This window comes from Vigna angularis, chromosome 8, assembly GCF_016808095.1.
Source record: "Vigna angularis cultivar LongXiaoDou No.4 chromosome 8, ASM1680809v1, whole genome shotgun sequence".
In the NCBI taxonomy this organism is placed as follows: Eukaryota; Viridiplantae; Streptophyta; class Magnoliopsida; order Fabales; family Fabaceae; genus Vigna; species Vigna angularis.
In genome coordinates this window covers 806,436-824,753 of record NC_068977.1, presented here as the reverse complement: position 1 = coordinate 824,753, position 18,318 = coordinate 806,436, and the positions used below count along the sequence as shown (strand labels likewise).

At 31.9% G+C, this 18,318-nt stretch overlaps 1 protein-coding gene across 3 annotated transcripts; it reads left to right on the top strand.

The window, feature by feature from the left end:
- The first annotated feature begins 11,215 nt into the window (after nucleotides 1–11,215).
- Nucleotides 11,216–16,440, top strand: LOC108343679 (L-aspartate oxidase 2-a, chloroplastic). 3 transcript variants are annotated; one of them, XM_052867470.1, is made up of 8 exons: nucleotides 11,216–11,355; nucleotides 11,951–12,102; nucleotides 12,690–13,041; nucleotides 13,483–13,725; nucleotides 13,937–13,993; nucleotides 14,085–14,165; nucleotides 14,658–14,719; nucleotides 15,173–16,439. In XM_052867470.1, the coding sequence occupies exons 2-8, from the start codon at nucleotides 11,969–11,971 to the stop codon at nucleotides 16,227–16,229; spliced, it is 1,986 nt and encodes a 661-aa protein (XP_052723430.1). In that variant the 5' UTR covers nucleotides 11,216–11,355; nucleotides 11,951–11,968; the 3' UTR covers nucleotides 16,230–16,439. The 3 variants fall into 3 exon arrangements, with proteins under 3 accessions (XP_052723430.1, XP_017437490.1, XP_017437492.1); XM_017582001.2 differs by lacking the exon at nucleotides 11,216–11,355 and adding an exon at nucleotides 11,366–11,423 and having other exon boundaries at nucleotides 15,173–16,440; XM_017582003.2 differs by lacking the exon at nucleotides 11,216–11,355 and having other exon boundaries at nucleotides 11,393–12,102.
- The last annotated feature ends 1,878 nt before the right edge of the window (nucleotides 16,441–18,318 follow it).

The window sequence follows — 18,318 nt, the reverse complement described above, 5'->3', positions numbered from 1 at the left end:
CATTGTTTCCAGTATCCAACCATTGTTATAAATGAGAAATAATGTTAGTAGGTGAGAATCACATGTCCCACATTTTTGTATCACAGTGTCTGTCTGCTAGCACAACATTACCACCCCATCTGTATAACTTTTGCACTACAATGTTTGATTTTAGACATTTCTGATGTTATAGGCTAAGTAAAGTCGTTGCAATAAGATAAACGGAAGGTGTAGAGTATTTTTGAAATTAAAAAAATAATGGGGAAGAGTAGGGTATTTTTAGAATTAAAAAAATAATGGGAAGGTGTAGGATATTTTTGGAATTAAAAAAATAATGGGGAGGTGTAGGAAGTTCTTGGGGTGGTGAAGAGAGCAACACCCTTTTTAAAGCCCCTAGCCCCAAAGCCGCATCAAATGGGGGCTGTGAATGAATTAGGGTTGGGTTAGCCCCCTAGCCCCAAAATATCATAAACTCTCACCGAAATCCAACACCTTCGCTCCCTCCCTCTCCCTCGCCTCCTCAACAACTCCCACTTCGACTCTCCGCCTCCCTTCATCGCTCTCGACCTTGACTCCTCCGTCGCATACAAAAAAGAACGCTCCCGGAGCGGCCGCCAGCTCTCTTGGGTATGCCTTCTCAAATGCCAGCAGTTCGTCGCCTCGCTTGTTTGGCTCTACGACGGCGTCTTCCACCTCGCCCGCACGGCGCACCGCTGAATCGCGGACTCAACGTCACTGTGGGGCGACTCGTCACGACTCTACCACGCGATCCGCGTCTTCCTCGTGGTGGTGATTGTGCTCTTGGGGTTCGAGCTCGTCGCATATTTCAAGGGGTCGCATTTTAGGCGCCCCGGTCCCACCGACGTCCTGGGCATGCTTGTCGTTTACGCCTTGTGGGTCGACGTCCGTGCTCGGTACCTGTCGCCACCGTTGCAAAGCCTGGCAAATTTGTGCAGCGTTTTGTTCATCGTGCAGTCGGTGAACAGGGTCGTTTTGGAAGATTCGGAGGCTCAAGCCTGTGGCAAGTGTGGATTACGATGTTGTGGGTATTAACTCGGAGGATTTCCCGATGGTGTTGGTTTAGATTCCCATGTGCAACGAGAGGGAGGTAAGAAGATGTAGGTTGCTTTGTTCTTTTGGAATGTCGAAATCTGTGAATGTTGATCTTCAATGTTAGTTTTATTATCTGTTTGTGATCTGGTGTCTTGTTTAAATTATGTGCTCAACTGATGTAGATTTTAGCGATGAGAACTTTTTTGCTATTGTGGCTTGGGTGCTTTGTATTATGAGGGTCTTTCTGAGCGGTATTATGTAGACATGAATCCATAAAACATATTTTCTTGTTTGGTTCGATCGTTGTTTTCACTTGTCAGAAAGCCACTGAATTGTTAGCTCTAATTTCCCTGAGACAGGATTAGGAAATGGAGGACAATCTCCTTCTTGGCAAAATCAAAAAGCAGGCACAACTTTTCATGTTAGCATAATGCATATGTAACATCCTCTTGACAAGAACAGGTAACTTTCCCATTTCACATTCTTGATTCTTGGTTAATTATAAGTTACAACAATTTAGTTTTTATGTGTGCTTTGTTTCAGTATTAACTTACTTGTATGATCAAAACAGAGAAACTTACTTGTATGACATATTCTTGAATTCAAAATCCTTTTACTACTAAACAACTCAACCAGATTTTCTTCAACATGCTAGGTCTGCTCCATAGTTAATTTAAGGTTTGTGTCTTGTAATGTTTAATGTGTTTCATGATTCAATGTGACATTACGTTTTATGTTTAAATTTAACATTGGATGTGTTGGAATGGTGATTGATTTGGCTGATATTGAAGGTTAACATAAAGAGGTATTTCATGGATACTCTTCTAATCGGCGTTGCTTTTGAGGTGGTAGTGTAGGGCCTACACATACACAAATGTCTGTTCTGAAATCTGAAATTATATTCAATGGTTCTGTTTGTTATGTGATAAGAGAAAGTGGTGACTTCAAAATTAAGGAATGTGTTTGAATATGGATTTGGTGTAAACTATAAGGCATTGGTTCATCTTTTTCCTGTGACTTTTCTACCCTATATTGTATGCCACAAGATCTTAGAAAGAGGAAAAAATATGGCTCCATTATGATTTTCTGGAATACAGGTTTATTCTATTTCAGCTCGTTGTTGAGTTGTGTCATATAAAAAAGGAATCAAGGAAAATTTTTGTATTACTATTATAAATTCATCAGTATCAAGAGATTATGTTTGTCTTAGATGATAATACAGTTTCTAATTCTGAAAATATGTTATTCTTGTTTTCGTTTTCTTTGCCCTCTTACAACTAACTTTTTCTAATTATTGTTTTATAATAATTTACATGCAGCTATATACATATAATACAAAGAAGTAGTTGATAATTAAGTTCTTTCTAAAAGCCAATTTGGAAAAAGTGGATGTTACAATACTATCTTGGTGATGCTGGATTTATGTTGAAAAATACAATTTTAACTCCATATATAAGCGTCAGATATCACCTTAAAGAATATACATGTAGAGGATCACAAAATCCACGCGAGTTGTTTAATCATCGACATTCATCGTTGAGAAATGTTATTGAAAGAACTTTTGGTGTGTCGAAAAAACGATTCTCTATCATTGCAAGCGGTACTGAACCACACTATGGATTGGAGACAATGACAAACATTATATTAGTTTGTTGTATCTTACACAACTTCCTTCGTGGCGTGGATAACGATGACTCATTACTTGAAGAAGTTGATAATGAGTTGAATGAAAGGGAAGACCATAATGTTCCATCATCTCAAGTTAGAGAAGAGGATCATAGGATTGGTAGTAGTATAAGGGATTCCGTAGCAGATCAAATGTGGCGAGATTATCAAAACTCGTAGTTATTTTATTTTATTGTGTTGTATGACTATTTTATTTGAATATGACAAGAACTTCCTTTTATGTCTGATTAATGTTAACTTCTTACCATATTGTTTATCAATTAGGTTTAAAATGAACTGAGGTAAGGGAGTAGCCATTGAGTCCTCTGGTCCTACTAGAGAGTTCATAAAGTGAACAAAGAACATGGACGCACGTCTTCTACACATCATGGTTGAGGAATCACGACTCGGTAATAGGGTTGACGGAAGTTGGACATCCCAAGCATATAGTAACATAATTGATCATCTTCATAGCTCTCGGTATGTAGTCATTACGAAAAATAATGTCAAAAATCGTCAAAAAGTGTTGAAAGATAAATGGCGTGAGGTACATGACCTCTTTTCTGGATTAAGTGGATTTGCTTGGAACGCCGTAAGTATGAGATTTGAAGCTGAGGACGAAGTTTGGGAGGACCTCATTCAGGTATTTGTTAAATACTCAAATTTGGTTTATTCTTATAATACATAATATGTTGCTAATATTTGTAATGTATGTTGTTTCATTCGAGACCAAGTGCCGCAAAGTGGAGAGTTAATAGTATTAGACACTATGATTTAATGGTGGACTTATGGGCGGCTGATCGAGCTACTGGGAGTGATGTTCGGCCTATCTATCCGGTACAGGTTGATCTGAATCAGAATATGAAGTACATTCCATAAGAGCCTATCTATCCGGGGTATAGAGACCCAACTCCATCATCACCTCCTCCATCTGTTGATGAGTATAGTCCAAGACAGACTCAATCTGTGTCTTCCGTTCCATCCGGAGGAACTTCATCCTCACGAGGTTCCAAAAGGAAGGCACCTATGGTCGATGTGATAAATGCTCAATTTGATAAGTTGACGACCAGTCTGGATAGTTTCACAAATGTCCTTGACTCTACAAATGTTCATTTTGGTGTAATTTCTGATGCAGTCGTGCGTCAAGTCTCAACAATGGAAGATAGAAATCAAATACTCTATCGCACCTCGACATACACATACGCAGAGGGCGACATTTATGAAATGTTGAGTGCTATGAATATTGTTGATGAAAACTTGTTCGAGTAATGTTATGATTTCTTATGTGGAAACCCCACATGTACAAAGAGGTTGATGGGACTTCCACCACACAAGAGGTGGAATAAGTTATGTAAAATGATCTGGGATGGTGACTGTTAGGAGGTCTTAAATGATTAGTTGTATTACTATTATATTATTAGATGTACCTGTTTTGTAATTATGACTTCTAGGTTTTCATCCATCTTCAATTTTTAACTTATGCTTATGGTTATGATCTAATGGTTTGTCTTTGGTTGTTGTCATTTTTAATCTTCAATAATTTGTTAGGACTTACCTTGTTATTGTTTGCATTTATGGTTTTGTTGAAGAAATTGTGAAATGGCCTCATCATCAACCAAAAGGCCTAGAAAAAGTCGTAAGGAAAAAGAAGCCGTAACTAAGCCAGAAGATTCGGCCAATGTCAGACCATCTGTTGTAGAACAATTAGATCAACGTCATTTCTTCAGTCACAACCATCAGATAGAAAATTATGTAGCTGAATTCTACACAAGGAATATTGTTGTTCCAAAAGTAATGAATTTCGAATCATTTGTTGGTTCAAGGTTATTTTTCTAACATCATCTTCTATTTCAAGGGGTGGTCGAATTTTTAACATTGCAGGGACCCTTCTATCCGGATTTAATCAAATTTTTTTATTCAAATCTGAAGATTTCTGGAAATGGATATTTGATCTGTGAGGTCAACAAGAGAAGGATTAGATTGAAACCTGTTGATTAGTTGAATGTTGCTAATATGAAGTATGAGGGTCAAAAATTGTGTTATTCAAATATCCCATATGACTTTCCATATGATTGAGACATGACATTAGCTACTATGGTTAGACCAGAAATGCAGGGTCACCGTGTTAAAACGGTTGGTTGTTTGAATATTAATGATAGACTTCTGCATTATGTTATTGTGCACATGTTGACTCTACGACCTAGAAATTTTGCAAAATTATTGCAGGAGGATATCTTTATGTTATGGGTGCTCAAAAATAATATAGCTATCAATTGGTCTCATCACTTCATGCAACATATGCTTAAATGCACGGCCGGTGACACATCCCTACCATACGGTGTCCTTATCACACAAATCATGCAATATTGTAGAGTACATGTTGATGTCGATGTTAGCACTCATATTGGGACCAGACATCATTTTTCAATTACTTCTTTGAAGAGGTTGAATATTGTTAATGTCCACGGTGTTTGGCAACACGACGTCGGTGATGATGACGACGACGAAGACCAACCACACCATCATGGCAACCCTGTGCAACCTCCTTCACATTTTACAAATACTAATATGATGACTGAAATGTGGGAGGGGGTACAAGACTTGCAACAGAGAATGCAGGGTATGGAACAAATACAGGTGCGAGTTCAGCGGATTGAAGATAAGTTGGCAAACCTATCCCTCCACATGAACCAACAATTTGCTCACCTGAATCAGAATGTAAACTTAATTCTTCATCATTTAGATGATTAGGATTGCTTACTATTCCGTAAATGTATTAAACGACTTTTTTTTTTTTACATTATCTATTTTTGAATGTTATTATGTTTCATATTAGTTTTCATACATCTATTTATCATTTAAATATTTCTTTCTTCAAAATTAATCAATCTCACTTCCATAACAAATAAATTAATACTACTTGGTATAAAATTATATAAGAAATCAATACTACATTTAAAAATAAAATCATTTTACTAAATATTAATTTTGTTACTATTTATAAATAATTTTTAATTAATATTTTAATTTTTTACTCTTTACAAACTTTTTTACAATTAAATATAACATTAACAAATAACATTTTATATTACTTTAATAACTAGGGGCATTTTGGTAATCTTTATTTTTTTACCAATTATACAAATTTTTTAAATCTGTCACATTAATCAAATCCTACACTAATTCTCATAAATTTTCCTTCCAAATCTACTCTCAATTACCTCTAAATCCCCTCTAACAAACAACAAAAATTTTACCCTCAAATCCCCTCAATCACTCTCTCCCAAATCATCTCCCACAAATCTACACAAGTGAACAAAGCATTAGTACCCTATTCTTCTCCTTTAACATATTAATATCATGTTGCTTCTTTCTTGGAGGCATAAGAAGTTTATCAACAATGGTTTTTGAAGGATCAAGATACTTTAACAACTCCTCTGCATGATCTTCAAGATCTAAATTTCCATGTATTTGAGTAAAATTTCGAAGAGACTCCCAACCCTCAACTCCAACCTCAATTGGTGAAAGAAGTCGCGTTTGTCGGCCTTTGGTGGCAGAATGTGAGCGGACGATCCAAGGAAGGAAGGAAGACGTTCACGCGTGAAGGAGGAAGAACGGGCTATCATGGATGGGAGCAAGAGCATCAACGAAGGATGACAAAGGGGTTTGAGCAACGTGGAGGTCAGCGACGTTGCAATGGTTACCAATGTTAACGGCGGTGGCTGTTGGTGATGGAGAATGGCTGGCGAGGAAACCTAGGGTTGCTCCTTTGGTGTGGCACGTTGGAGAAGAGAATGCAGAAGAAACCCTAATGTGATTTCTAATTTGGAGAACGAAAGAGGCCTTGGGCCTAGACTATCAAATGTCAAGTGCACACCTAAACTTCACATGTACACCAGATTCTCTATTGGGCTTAGGCTCATCATTTCTGGATGCACCTTGAACATCATAAGCAGACCCTTATTCTTATTTGGACCTTGACTAAGGTCTTTTTTTCCTATGCTTCTATTTTTATGGACTTGTAATTTTATTTTTCAAATAGGTAACGAATATTTGCGGGTACGGATAGTGTGATACCCGAATCTGACCCGTTAAAAGGCGGGTATTAAAATACTCGTTACCCGTAGGGATGGCAACGGGTCGGGTCGGGCACGGATAGTGCCTACCCGCAACCCGACCCGACAAAAAAAATCCACCCGTTACCTGCACGGATACCCGCTTAAAAAATATCTGCGGGTATTTTAAAACCCGCGGATACTCGTGGATATCCGCGGATACCCGCAAATATTAAAAAAAATATATTTTAATAAATTATTAAAATAAAATTTAAATAGAATTACAAAAAATATATAAAATATAATACAATATAAATTAAATTTAAATTTAAATTCAATTTTAATTAAATTTAATCTTGTAAAATATAAATTAATGTTAATTTATATTAAATTTAACTTAATAAAATATAAATTAAATTTTTATTTTTATTTTTTGTGGGTAGCGGGTATCCGCGGGTACGGATAGTATAATACCTGCACCCGACCCGTTTATAAGCGGGTATTAAAATATCCGCTACCCGCGGGTTGCGGGTAGTAAATATCTGCGGGTATCAACTATCCGTCGTGGATTTTATCCGCAGATATCCGCGGGCGCGGATTTTTTTGCCATATCTAGTTACCCGCATGTACCTCTTACTCGCGAGTATTAAATACCTGAAGCGGATTTTACTTGTGAATATTTGCGGGTACGAATTTTTTTGTCAACCCTATTTCTGTCTATAATATCTTTGGAACCTAAATTTGTTTTGACAAATTTGGGAGTTCAGAACTCCATCTGTCAAATAACAAGAAGGGTGTTTCATCCTACTCATTCAACACATCATCCTGCACCTCCAAAAATTACATTTTTAACCTTTTGACATCTAATCTTGCACTTTCAACTTTTTAAAAAATTTCATTTTAAACTTTAATAAATATTTTTCTATTTTTCTCTCTTTTTTATTAAAAACATTCTACACCATCTTAATAATAATCTAATTTGATTTAAAATTTAAATATTATTTAATATAATTTTATATTTTAATAATTATTAAAATATGATTTATATTATAATAGTTATATTAAAAAAAATAAATAAAATAATTAAAACAAAATAATAATAACAAAAATAAAAAAATAAAATAATAATAATAAAATAAAATTTGATTTATATTAAAATATTAAAGTAAATTAAATAATTAAATAAAACAAAAAAATTTAAAAACTTGTTTCTCGGACATCCATAAAATATGTTAACAGTCTTTATTTCAAATTTAATAAATATTTAGTTTAATTGAAAATTATAATTTGAAAATTATAATATTATCTATTATATTTTTATACTTTAATATAACTTATATTTTTATAATAGTTTTATTAAAAAATAAAAATAATAGTATTTAAAATAAAAGTAATAATAATAGAAATAAAAATAATATTGAAAATCACATTTAATATATTTAAATATATTATATTATATTAAAATAGTAAATTAAATTAAATAATTATTGAAACTTAAAAAAACCAAAATTTTAGAAAAATTTGTTAATCGAATATAAAAATCCGATAATTTATAATACATGGATATCCGATTAACGAATATTTGTAAAATTTGTTTCTTATTTAAATTTTAATAATTACTTAATTTAATTTAATATTTTAATATAATAATTTAATGTAATATATTTAACTATATTAATTGTGATTTTAAATATTATTTTTATTTCCATTATTATTATTTTTATTTTTGTTATTATTATTTTTATTTTTTTAATAAAATTATTATAAAAATACAAATCATATTTTAATAATTATTAAAATGTAAAAATATAATAAGTAATATTATAATTTTCAATTAAATTAAATATTTATTAAATTTTAAATAAAAAACAAAACGGTTTAGTATATTTTTATGGATTTTGATATCCTATTAACAAGATTTTTAAAATTTTTGTTTTTATTTAAAATTTAATAATTGGTTAATTTATTTATATTTTAATATTTTTGAATATAATAAATTAAATTTTATATTATTATTATTATTATTTTATTTTTATTTTTTAATATAACTATTATTATAATATAAATCATATTTTTATATTTATTAAAATATTGAATTATATTAAATAATATTTAAATTTAAATTAAATAAATTATTTTTAGGTGGTGTAGAGTGTCTTTAATAAGAAAAGAGAAAAATACAAAAGATATTTATTAAAGTGGTTTTAATAAGAAAGAGAAAAAAATAGAAAAATATTTTGTTAAAGTTAAAAATGAAATTTTTGAAAAAGTTGGAGATATAGATGTTAAAAATTTAAAAATATAATGTTTAAAAGTACAAAACGAAATTTTGGAGGTGTAGAATGAAACATCCTAACAACAAAGATATGGTGTAAGAGTAAAATTAGTTTCTTAAATAAGTGCTATGGTAGCTTTTTAGTGTAATACCAATTATTTTATTCCTAATTTATACCTTTAAAGTAATGTTTTTAATACATTTATTGAAAGAGTGAAATTAAGATGATGACAATATATTTCATCACACCTCCAAAATAGGATATTCATATAAAATTTATCAATTTCGTTGAAAATTAATTTTCTAATGGAGAATCTAATACCTTCTTAATAAAGCACGTGTTATTCTAATATAATATTATTTCCATAATACAGAAATCTAAGCTTTTTTAGGACCATTTTTAACCCAAAAAAAAGGGTACCCTTTTTTTTTTGTATAAGTGGTAATTGAGGTTCCAAGAAATGGTGGCCAAGTTGCCAACTGCCATTTGTCTTGTTCTTGAGTGTCCCCATTGAAAAAGAAGAAGAATGCTTCTTTCACTATCGAATACAATTCCTTTTCTCCCAAATTCCAATTCTAATGGGTAATGCTCACTTTTTCATCAAAAAGGGTTATACTATATGTTCTTTCTCAACTTCAAAATATTAAAAAAGTTTATAATTTTATTTGAATGAAACAATTCAAATATTTTTGTTTTCTAACACTTTTATTTCTTTTATAACCTATCAGATTTTTTTTTATAAATATTACTTTTTGTTTAGTGAAATTTCACTTATGGTCTTTAATTAAACTAGATCTAATTAATTGAGTATAGAATTTTTTTTATTAAATTTTTTTAGTCATCAATTTTTATTAAGGTATTAAAAGAAGTAAAATATAAACTAAGTAAATAGTCTATATATTGATAATTACTGTCATCCATAGCAAGATATGGATAAATTTATTAATTTTATGATAACAACTTTGAAATTTGTATCTATTTTAAGTTTTGACTTGTGCTAAACATTTAGTTTAACATACATAAAAGTTAAATTATATAATTTACTTTTCTTTATGTTTTTTTTTATATATAGAAACAAGTACACGTAATCCGATAGCTCAAGGGATTAATCTAATTTTAATTTGGTTTGAATGGACTTTAGATAGAAATTTATATAATAAAAATTAAGCTTAAATCATTATTCTTTAATTAGACATTTCATTTTTTAAATATTATTATTTTGTAAATTTTATTATCTTATCGTCATGTTTTTTGTTTTTAATTTTACGTGTTATGAGTTCTTGTTGCTAATTGGCATTATTTTTTAAAATTATTTTCCTTTGTTAACATGTCACATATAGTGTTACACGTTGTTAAATATAAATAAATGACAAAATTCTGAAAAACTACGATAAAATTCATGAATTAATAATAACAATGATGATGAGATAAAATATATTATTAAAAAGTATTAAATCACAGGTTATTTACCTTGATAAATACTAAGTATTATTAATAATACTACAAAGTTAAATAATAATAAACTTTATTTTTCATGACATTAGATATTATAAATTTGCCTTAAATATCAAGTTTTGATTTTTTGTTTTGAATAGCTAACCCTTTAGAAAAAAAAAGGTTATCCAATAAATTATTAAATTTTGGTTTAAGTCCAACATAATATTTCTTTATATTTAATTTGAACTTTTATTATTCTATTGGCTCTCTTAATTTATTTGAAATATATTTATATTGTTCTTTTGATTTGTTACTTCTTTTATTATAAGAATTGTTTGGCATCATATTATAGCTTATATTCTCTGTACAGCTAATGCAAAATACTTAATAACATTCGATTTTTCAACATTTTAGACGATAAAAACATATCAATTGAATGAACTCATCAAGTAAATCAAAAGAGAGAAGAAATTTAAAGAAATTCTATAATTGGTTAATAATTTCCACATGGAATTTAATGAAAAAAAAAATAGAAAAGTTAAAATAAACAGAAAGGGACCACAAAGTGAAGATCCTTTTATTCTATGTTTTTATTTTTGAGTCAAGCAACAAGCTCAAATTCTACAAGTAACTTGGGTTTTGTTTTGTGTATATATTTATTTCTTATTTTCTTCAAAGCAACGCAGTCCAGATTGTACTTTTCTTGTTTTCTTCTGACTCTAACAAGGTATACTGATATGCTATGTGTCCACGTTAACCGTTAAATTTCACTATCATCACGAAAACGTGAATACTAGTTGCTGTGTTATCTTTGCTTTTCATCCTCTTGTCTTGTTGTCAAATAAACAATTTCTCAACCAAAAGCTTGTGTTTTTCTGCGTGTTCTTTAGGTGGGCATCATTTGTTTCTTTATATGCTGCTAACCCATTTCTCTCTTTTAGCCTCGCCCTCCAACCTTGTATGAAAAATTTGTTCTTTGTTGTTTCTGAAATCTGAATTTTTCTTACTGTTGGAACTTTTGTACCATATTTCACTTTTTCTCTGACTCCCACCGTCTAGGATGAGGGAAAGAAAGAGGGGATTTTTAGTTTGTTTTTTGAGTGGATTTTCCGCATTTTACATTATTTTCAATCGTTTATTTATTATGTAAGAGTTTGCATGTGCTAAGCTTAGAATTTGGTTCTGCATGTATAGCTCATGGTTGTTAATAAGCATTTCTAGATTTGAGCGTGATCAGTGTTTACATTGAGTTAGAATGTTAAAGAGTGTGGTGTTTTATCCTTTGTTAACTTTGTGTTGTAGTGTCAATGTTTTTTTACCAACTATTGTTAATGGTTTCTTCTGATCACATTTTCCTCTCCCAAAGGGAACTGATCATTTGTTACTGATTGCTGCGGCAAATGTGTATAACGCCTAAAGTGAAGAGTGAAGACTTTTTGTTTGTAGTTTTCTTCAATTTTATATCTTTCTGCTTTTCATATGCAGTCGCTTACTTGTATTGCAATGGCCACTTGTATACCTGCTGGAAGTGGCACGCTGCAATTTAGAGTGACAAACTGCAAGGGAAACGGTTGTAGAAAGATTGCTTTAGTTTCTGATGCGCCAATCGCGAGATTCTTACAAAAAGATCTTTCATGGTAAAGATTTCAATCCAGGATTTGTATTAATAATTTTTTAAGTCTAAAATGCTGTTCCTGTTTGCTTCTCAGTGCTAATTGTTGGGTGAAGTTTTATTTGTTTGCATGACATCGTATAATTTTTTGTTGCAATTATAGTGTTTACTTATTGTTTTTCCCAAGGTACGTTCAGAAGATTTTGATTCACGAATCATATTAGAGGTGTTCTGTATCTTGCTCTGATTGAATGCCTAAACAGAAACACCTATTTTATTTGACAGAGTCTAATTTTGTTTTTGATGAAATTTTACCTGTTTGGACAAGATCATTTAGTTAAGTTATCATCTAGTTCTGTACTTTGTAGCACTTTCACATTATTTACTTAAATGTTTGAAGCCAAAAGTTGCGGGAGCTGGCTAGAAACCTATCTGTCTGTAAAGAGAAATGTTATAGTAGTGTTATTCATTGATTAGCTATTTATACTTAAGTGTTTTGAAGAAGCTTCTGGAAATTTGCTCCTAAAGACTCCATGGAAGTGGATGTTCACTTTCTGCTTCATTCTTAGCCGAATTAATGATTTTCCATTGTTTTGGGGTGCAAAATTTTAGGTCTAAAGCAGTATCCAAGGTCCCTCAGACCCACAGATGTGCATTTTCTGCACCTCCACTTCAAAAGAATCAGAAACTCTTCAAAGTCATTTCCTCTTGCAAGGTAGATGGTCCGACACGGTGCTTTGACTTTTCCGTTGTTGGTAGCGGGATTGCTGGCCTTTGCTATGCGCTTGAAGTTGCAAAATATGGATCTGTTGCAGTGATAACCAAGGCTGAGTCTCATGAATGCAATACTAATTATGCTCAAGGTGGTGTTAGTGCTGTGCTATGCCCTTCAGATTCTGTGGAGAGTCACATGAAGGACACCATTGTGGCTGGGGCATATCTTTGTGACGAGGAAAGCGTCCGAGTATGTTCTGGTCCTATTAAGATTGTGAATCATTCTTACAACCTGATCTATGTCCTGGTTGGTTGAACATTAAGCCAATTACATCTGAAATTCCGAATATGCTTTAAGGATAATGGCTCTTATAAGTTGTTTTGTCAACAGAGTTTTTTGTTTTTTCAAAGTATATTTTCATATTCTGGCAGTGATGTTCTGTACTAACAAAATTACACAATCTGGGTGTTTCCAATTTATATTTGAACTTCAATCTATTTACTTGGTTCCTTCTTGGCAATTGCTAAGCACTGAATTCTAGTGATTCCTTAATTTATGTAACTAATCAACATTCTGCCTGATTTCCTAGGATTGAAAACATGTAAGAATTGTCATGTGTAGTTGTTCAATAATGAATTACTATGTTCTATGACTACTGAACAATTTATTAACTTTGATTCTTTCTTTTAGGTTGTCTGTACTGAAGGACCTGAAAGAGTAAGAGAATTAATTGCTATGGGTGCATCATTTGACCATGGGGAAGATGGTAACTTGCATCTAATGAGGGAGGGAGGCCATTCACATCATAGAATTGTTCATGCTGCTGATATGACTGGAAAGGAGATTGAACGTGCTCTACTGAAGGCAGTTATCAACAATCCTAATATTTTTGTGTTTGAACACCATTGTGCTATTGATCTTCTTACTTGTCAGGTTTGTTATTTCTGAGATTATATTACTTTTCCTTATATTAAATGTTTTGTATCTTTCACAGTGTTGCTAGTGGACAGATGTGCTTGCATTTTGAAAATTTAAAGTTTGAGGGCTTTTGTTCTTTTGAAATTTTCACACCCAAAATTGATATTTAGAGCAATTTGAATGTTTTGATGTCTTCACTGACCAAAGCATTCCACTGTTGCTGCAGGATGGATCTGACATAAATTGTCTTGGTGTTGACACACTGAATACTAAAACCCTAGAGGTGGGAACAGCAGTTATCTGTCATCTTTTGAGAAGAAAATAGCTGCCATCAATGAATATGTTTTCTGAAATTTCATTTTTTTAGCTTCTAGGTGGTCAGATTTCTTTCAAAGGTGACCTTACTTGCATCTGGTGGAGCTGGGCATATTTATCCCAAAACTACAAATCCCCTGGTAGTCCTCTCTTTTAAGGAATTGAACTATCTCTTCTATTTTACTATTTACTGATTGGTTCATTTTCTATTTTAAGTATTTAAGAAAACAATCATGGTGAGAATTTAACTATTTAACGTGAGTTCATAATGTTGTTTTATTCTAAAAGCTAAACCAGTTATTATTATTAAAGAGTATCTCGAAGTAGAAAGAATTGAAAGTAAAGGACTCCTTATTTAGTTACTAACTCGTTCATAATGTCATCAACTTACTTGGATTATACACTATAATTTTATAATGAATGATTAAGGTATAAATAAATATCAATGTGCAATAATAGAGTATACTTGAAATTAAAAGTGCCGTGCTTTAAAGTATTTGTTCTTAGTGTTCATAGTATTGTAATGAATCATCTCATTTTTGCGCCTCATATGTGTTGTCCTGTTTACTCTATAACCTGCATTATGATAGTCTTATTTGCATGTTAATTTGATTTACTTTTTCTAATCACAGGTAGCAACTGGAGATGGGATTGCTATGGCACACCGAGCTCAAGCTGTGATATCCAACATGGAGTGAGTAAATTATTTCAAAACTGTGATTATTTACTGTTTAAGGAATATCTCGCACCAATAATAGGAAATAAACAGAATGTGCCACAGGTCAGGGATATCTATGACAAGTCTTAGTGTTTTGATGATATGAGGGCTTTCATAATAATAATCAATCTACTTACTGCTCAATGAGAGTTATATGAACAACATAATTGCCTCCAGTGAAAAACATCATTTACATAATTGCTCTGGATTTCTAGACCCCACTTGGGGCATCTTTCTGTATCACTGAACTACTCTTCTAAATGAATGAAAATAAAAAAAAAAAAGTTAACAATGATTTGAAGTTAATGTGTGATGTATTCTATTATAAGCTGCAAATTATCTGGCCGTGTGTGCGTGATGGAGCTTATCAGCTTTATATATCCTATTTCTTTCTTGTGACACGGATTTTCCAAAATCACAATTCCACAGGTTTGTGCAGTTCCATCCAACTGCCTTGGCTGATGAAGGGCTTCCTATTAAACCAACCAAGCTTAGGGAAAAAGCATTTCTGATATCCGAAGCTGTCAGAGGTGATGGAGGCATCCTTTATAATTTGGACATGGAAAGATTCATGCCCTTTTATGATGAGAGGGCAGAGCTTGCTCCAAGGGATGTTGTGGCCAGAAGCATAGATGACCAACTGAAAAAGCGTGGTGAGAAGTATGTTCTTCTTGACATAAGTCACAAGCCCAAGGAGGAAATTCTCTCCCATTTTCCCAACATTTCTTCTACGTGTCTCCTGCATGGTTTGGACATAACTCGCCATCCAATCCCAGTAGTTCCGGCTGCTCATTACATGTGTGGAGGAGTTCAAGCTGGTCTCCAAGGAGAGACCAATGTGAAAGGTCTGTATGTAGCAGGTGAGGTAGCATGCACAGGTTTGCACGGAGCAAACAGGCTTGCTAGCAACTCATTGCTTGAGGCACTGGTTTTTGCAAGAAGAGCTGTGCAGCCCTCAGTTGACTGCATGAAAAGCTCTAGCCTTGATCTGACTGCATCAAACTTGTGGCCTAGACCTGCTGTGCCTTTGTCTCTGGAAAGTAATGTCACTGACAGGATTTTGCCAATGACAAAGGAATCAAGGACAGAATTGCAAGCCATCATGTGGAACTATGTAGGAATAGTTCGGTCAACCATGAGACTTGAGACAGCCAAGCAAAAAATTGGTAACTTGGAGGCTAAATGGGAGGAGTGCTTGTTTCAGCATGGATGGAAGCCAACAATGGCAGGCCCTGAGATATGTGAGATGAGAAACCTCTTTTGCTGCGCAAAGCTGGTGATCAGCAGTGCGCTTTCTAGACATGAGAGCCGAGGACTGCATTACACAGTTGATTTTCCTCATCTGGAAGAAAGCAAGAGACTTCCAACAATCATTGTTCCAAGCTCAACTGTAAACGGTACTTGGAGTTCTCGACAGTTACACAAACAGCCCATGTACCAGGATGGCATCAAATTGTGTCACAACACAATACATATAAATAGGTAGGTCTAATTGAAATTTTTCGAAATAAGAACCTCAAGTGAATGTCTTCTCTCTCACACAGTTTTCTGATTTCTACTTACTTACACTCATTGTTTAACTATATTAAGAGATGTATTCTGTATAGGTGAATTTGGATGAATTTCAATCAGACACATCACCACTTGCAATTAAATCTCAGGAATTCTGAATACTTATTTTTGGTTCTTATGTGCTATCATGATTCTCTACATGCATATTGTTCATTCACAAGAAACCTTAGGAGGTGATTAATACTAGACATACATACCAGCACTATTCGATTATGACTTAATCTATATAATTTATGTTAAAGAGATAATTCATATTACCTGATGATACCTGCAAGAAAGATGTCGGCGGACTTTTCAGAATACTTTTCTTTCAACGGTTCTCTTCGAAGTTTAAGTAGAATTCGTTTTCACTGTTCCTTGCCCCCTTTCTCCTTTTTAAGCCATTGCATCGCATGATTCTTCATTAAAAAGGGAAAATTGATACAGGGCAAGAAATCCTTGCATGATTCTTCATTCAAAAGGGAAAATTGATACATATTGATACAGGGTAAGAAATCCTTGTAAACGCAAACTAAAAAAAATGACAGAGTGGCTCAAACATACAATAAAATTGTACAATCTCTATATGTACCAATGCCTAAAGACATGCAGGATAAAAAACTCTTCTAAATACAAATTAAAAGAAACCAAAGATATAATGTCATTAATGTTTTTTATTGTCATATATCTAATAGATTATATTGTTATTTAAATCACATAAATGATATAAAGTCTAGTGATCCTATAAATACACATGATGAGACTTTTAAACTCATACTTATAATTTATAAAAGATCAAACTTTCTTATGAAATGGCTATTCGTGTGTTGACCTACTTAACAAATAAAAATATCTAAAAAAATCACAACCCTTCATTAGTTTATCAAAACATTCATATAGAACTTCAATTTAAATCTAATACAACTATCAATGTTCTTAAAAAAGTCGAATTTAGAAATATTATAGTTCACCAAAACCAATAAAATCTTAATAGTAAGTCTGGATTAAATAAATCAATTCAATGAATTAAACTTAATTTTGTGATATTTTTTTTTCTATTTACCCCTCTGTCCATGTCAATATAATATGACTATTGGCATCATGTTTTTTCATGGATAAAATTTTAAACTCTAATACTTTTAATATATTTAAATAACTAACTTTAAGGTATATATATATATATATATATATATATATATATATATATATATATATATATATATATATATATATATATATATATATTACAATGGATCTTCTCGATCTAATGAATTAGATATCAAGTCCATGATTATCAGTAAACCTGATGAGTTTTGATGTAAGAACTACTTTTATGTAATAATAAGTATAGGTGGAATTTACTCACAACTTATAATCAAATTCAATTTATAATTAATTTTATTAATGATATTATTTAAGATTTATAGATTAAAATGAATAAAGATAGTAACATGGCGAATGTTAAAACTCAGATAAGCTAACAATTAATGGACTGAAAAGAAAAAGTAAAGAATGAGTGAACTTAGTTATGTGAGGATACCAATAAACTCTTTTAAGTCATTTTGTGATTGATGTGGTGAGTTGAAGATTAAAGGTGGTAAGTCATGGAAATTTGGTTTATTGATATATAATAACTTAAAATTTAGATAAAGTAATGTTAGAGGTTCTAATTATGTTCATTGAGATACTAGTGTGGATTTAGTTTGAATTTGTAATTATTTTTATCTCGATACTCTTATTTCTTTAGTTTTGGTGTTATCTTAACCTACTGTTTTGCTTTGGTGTAATAACTTTATTTTTTTTTTAAGTTGTTAAATGACATGAGAAAAAAATTTATTAGTGATACTTGATGCCAGAAGCTTTTTGGTGAAATATTGAGACAATCTCATAGATTAATTTTAGAAGAAGTGATGAAATGTTTTATACATATAAATGACTAAAATCTTATTTTGGTTCTCTAATTTTTACAAAAATTCAATTAACTCTCTAATTTTTATTTGGTTCAATTTAGTTATTTAATTTTT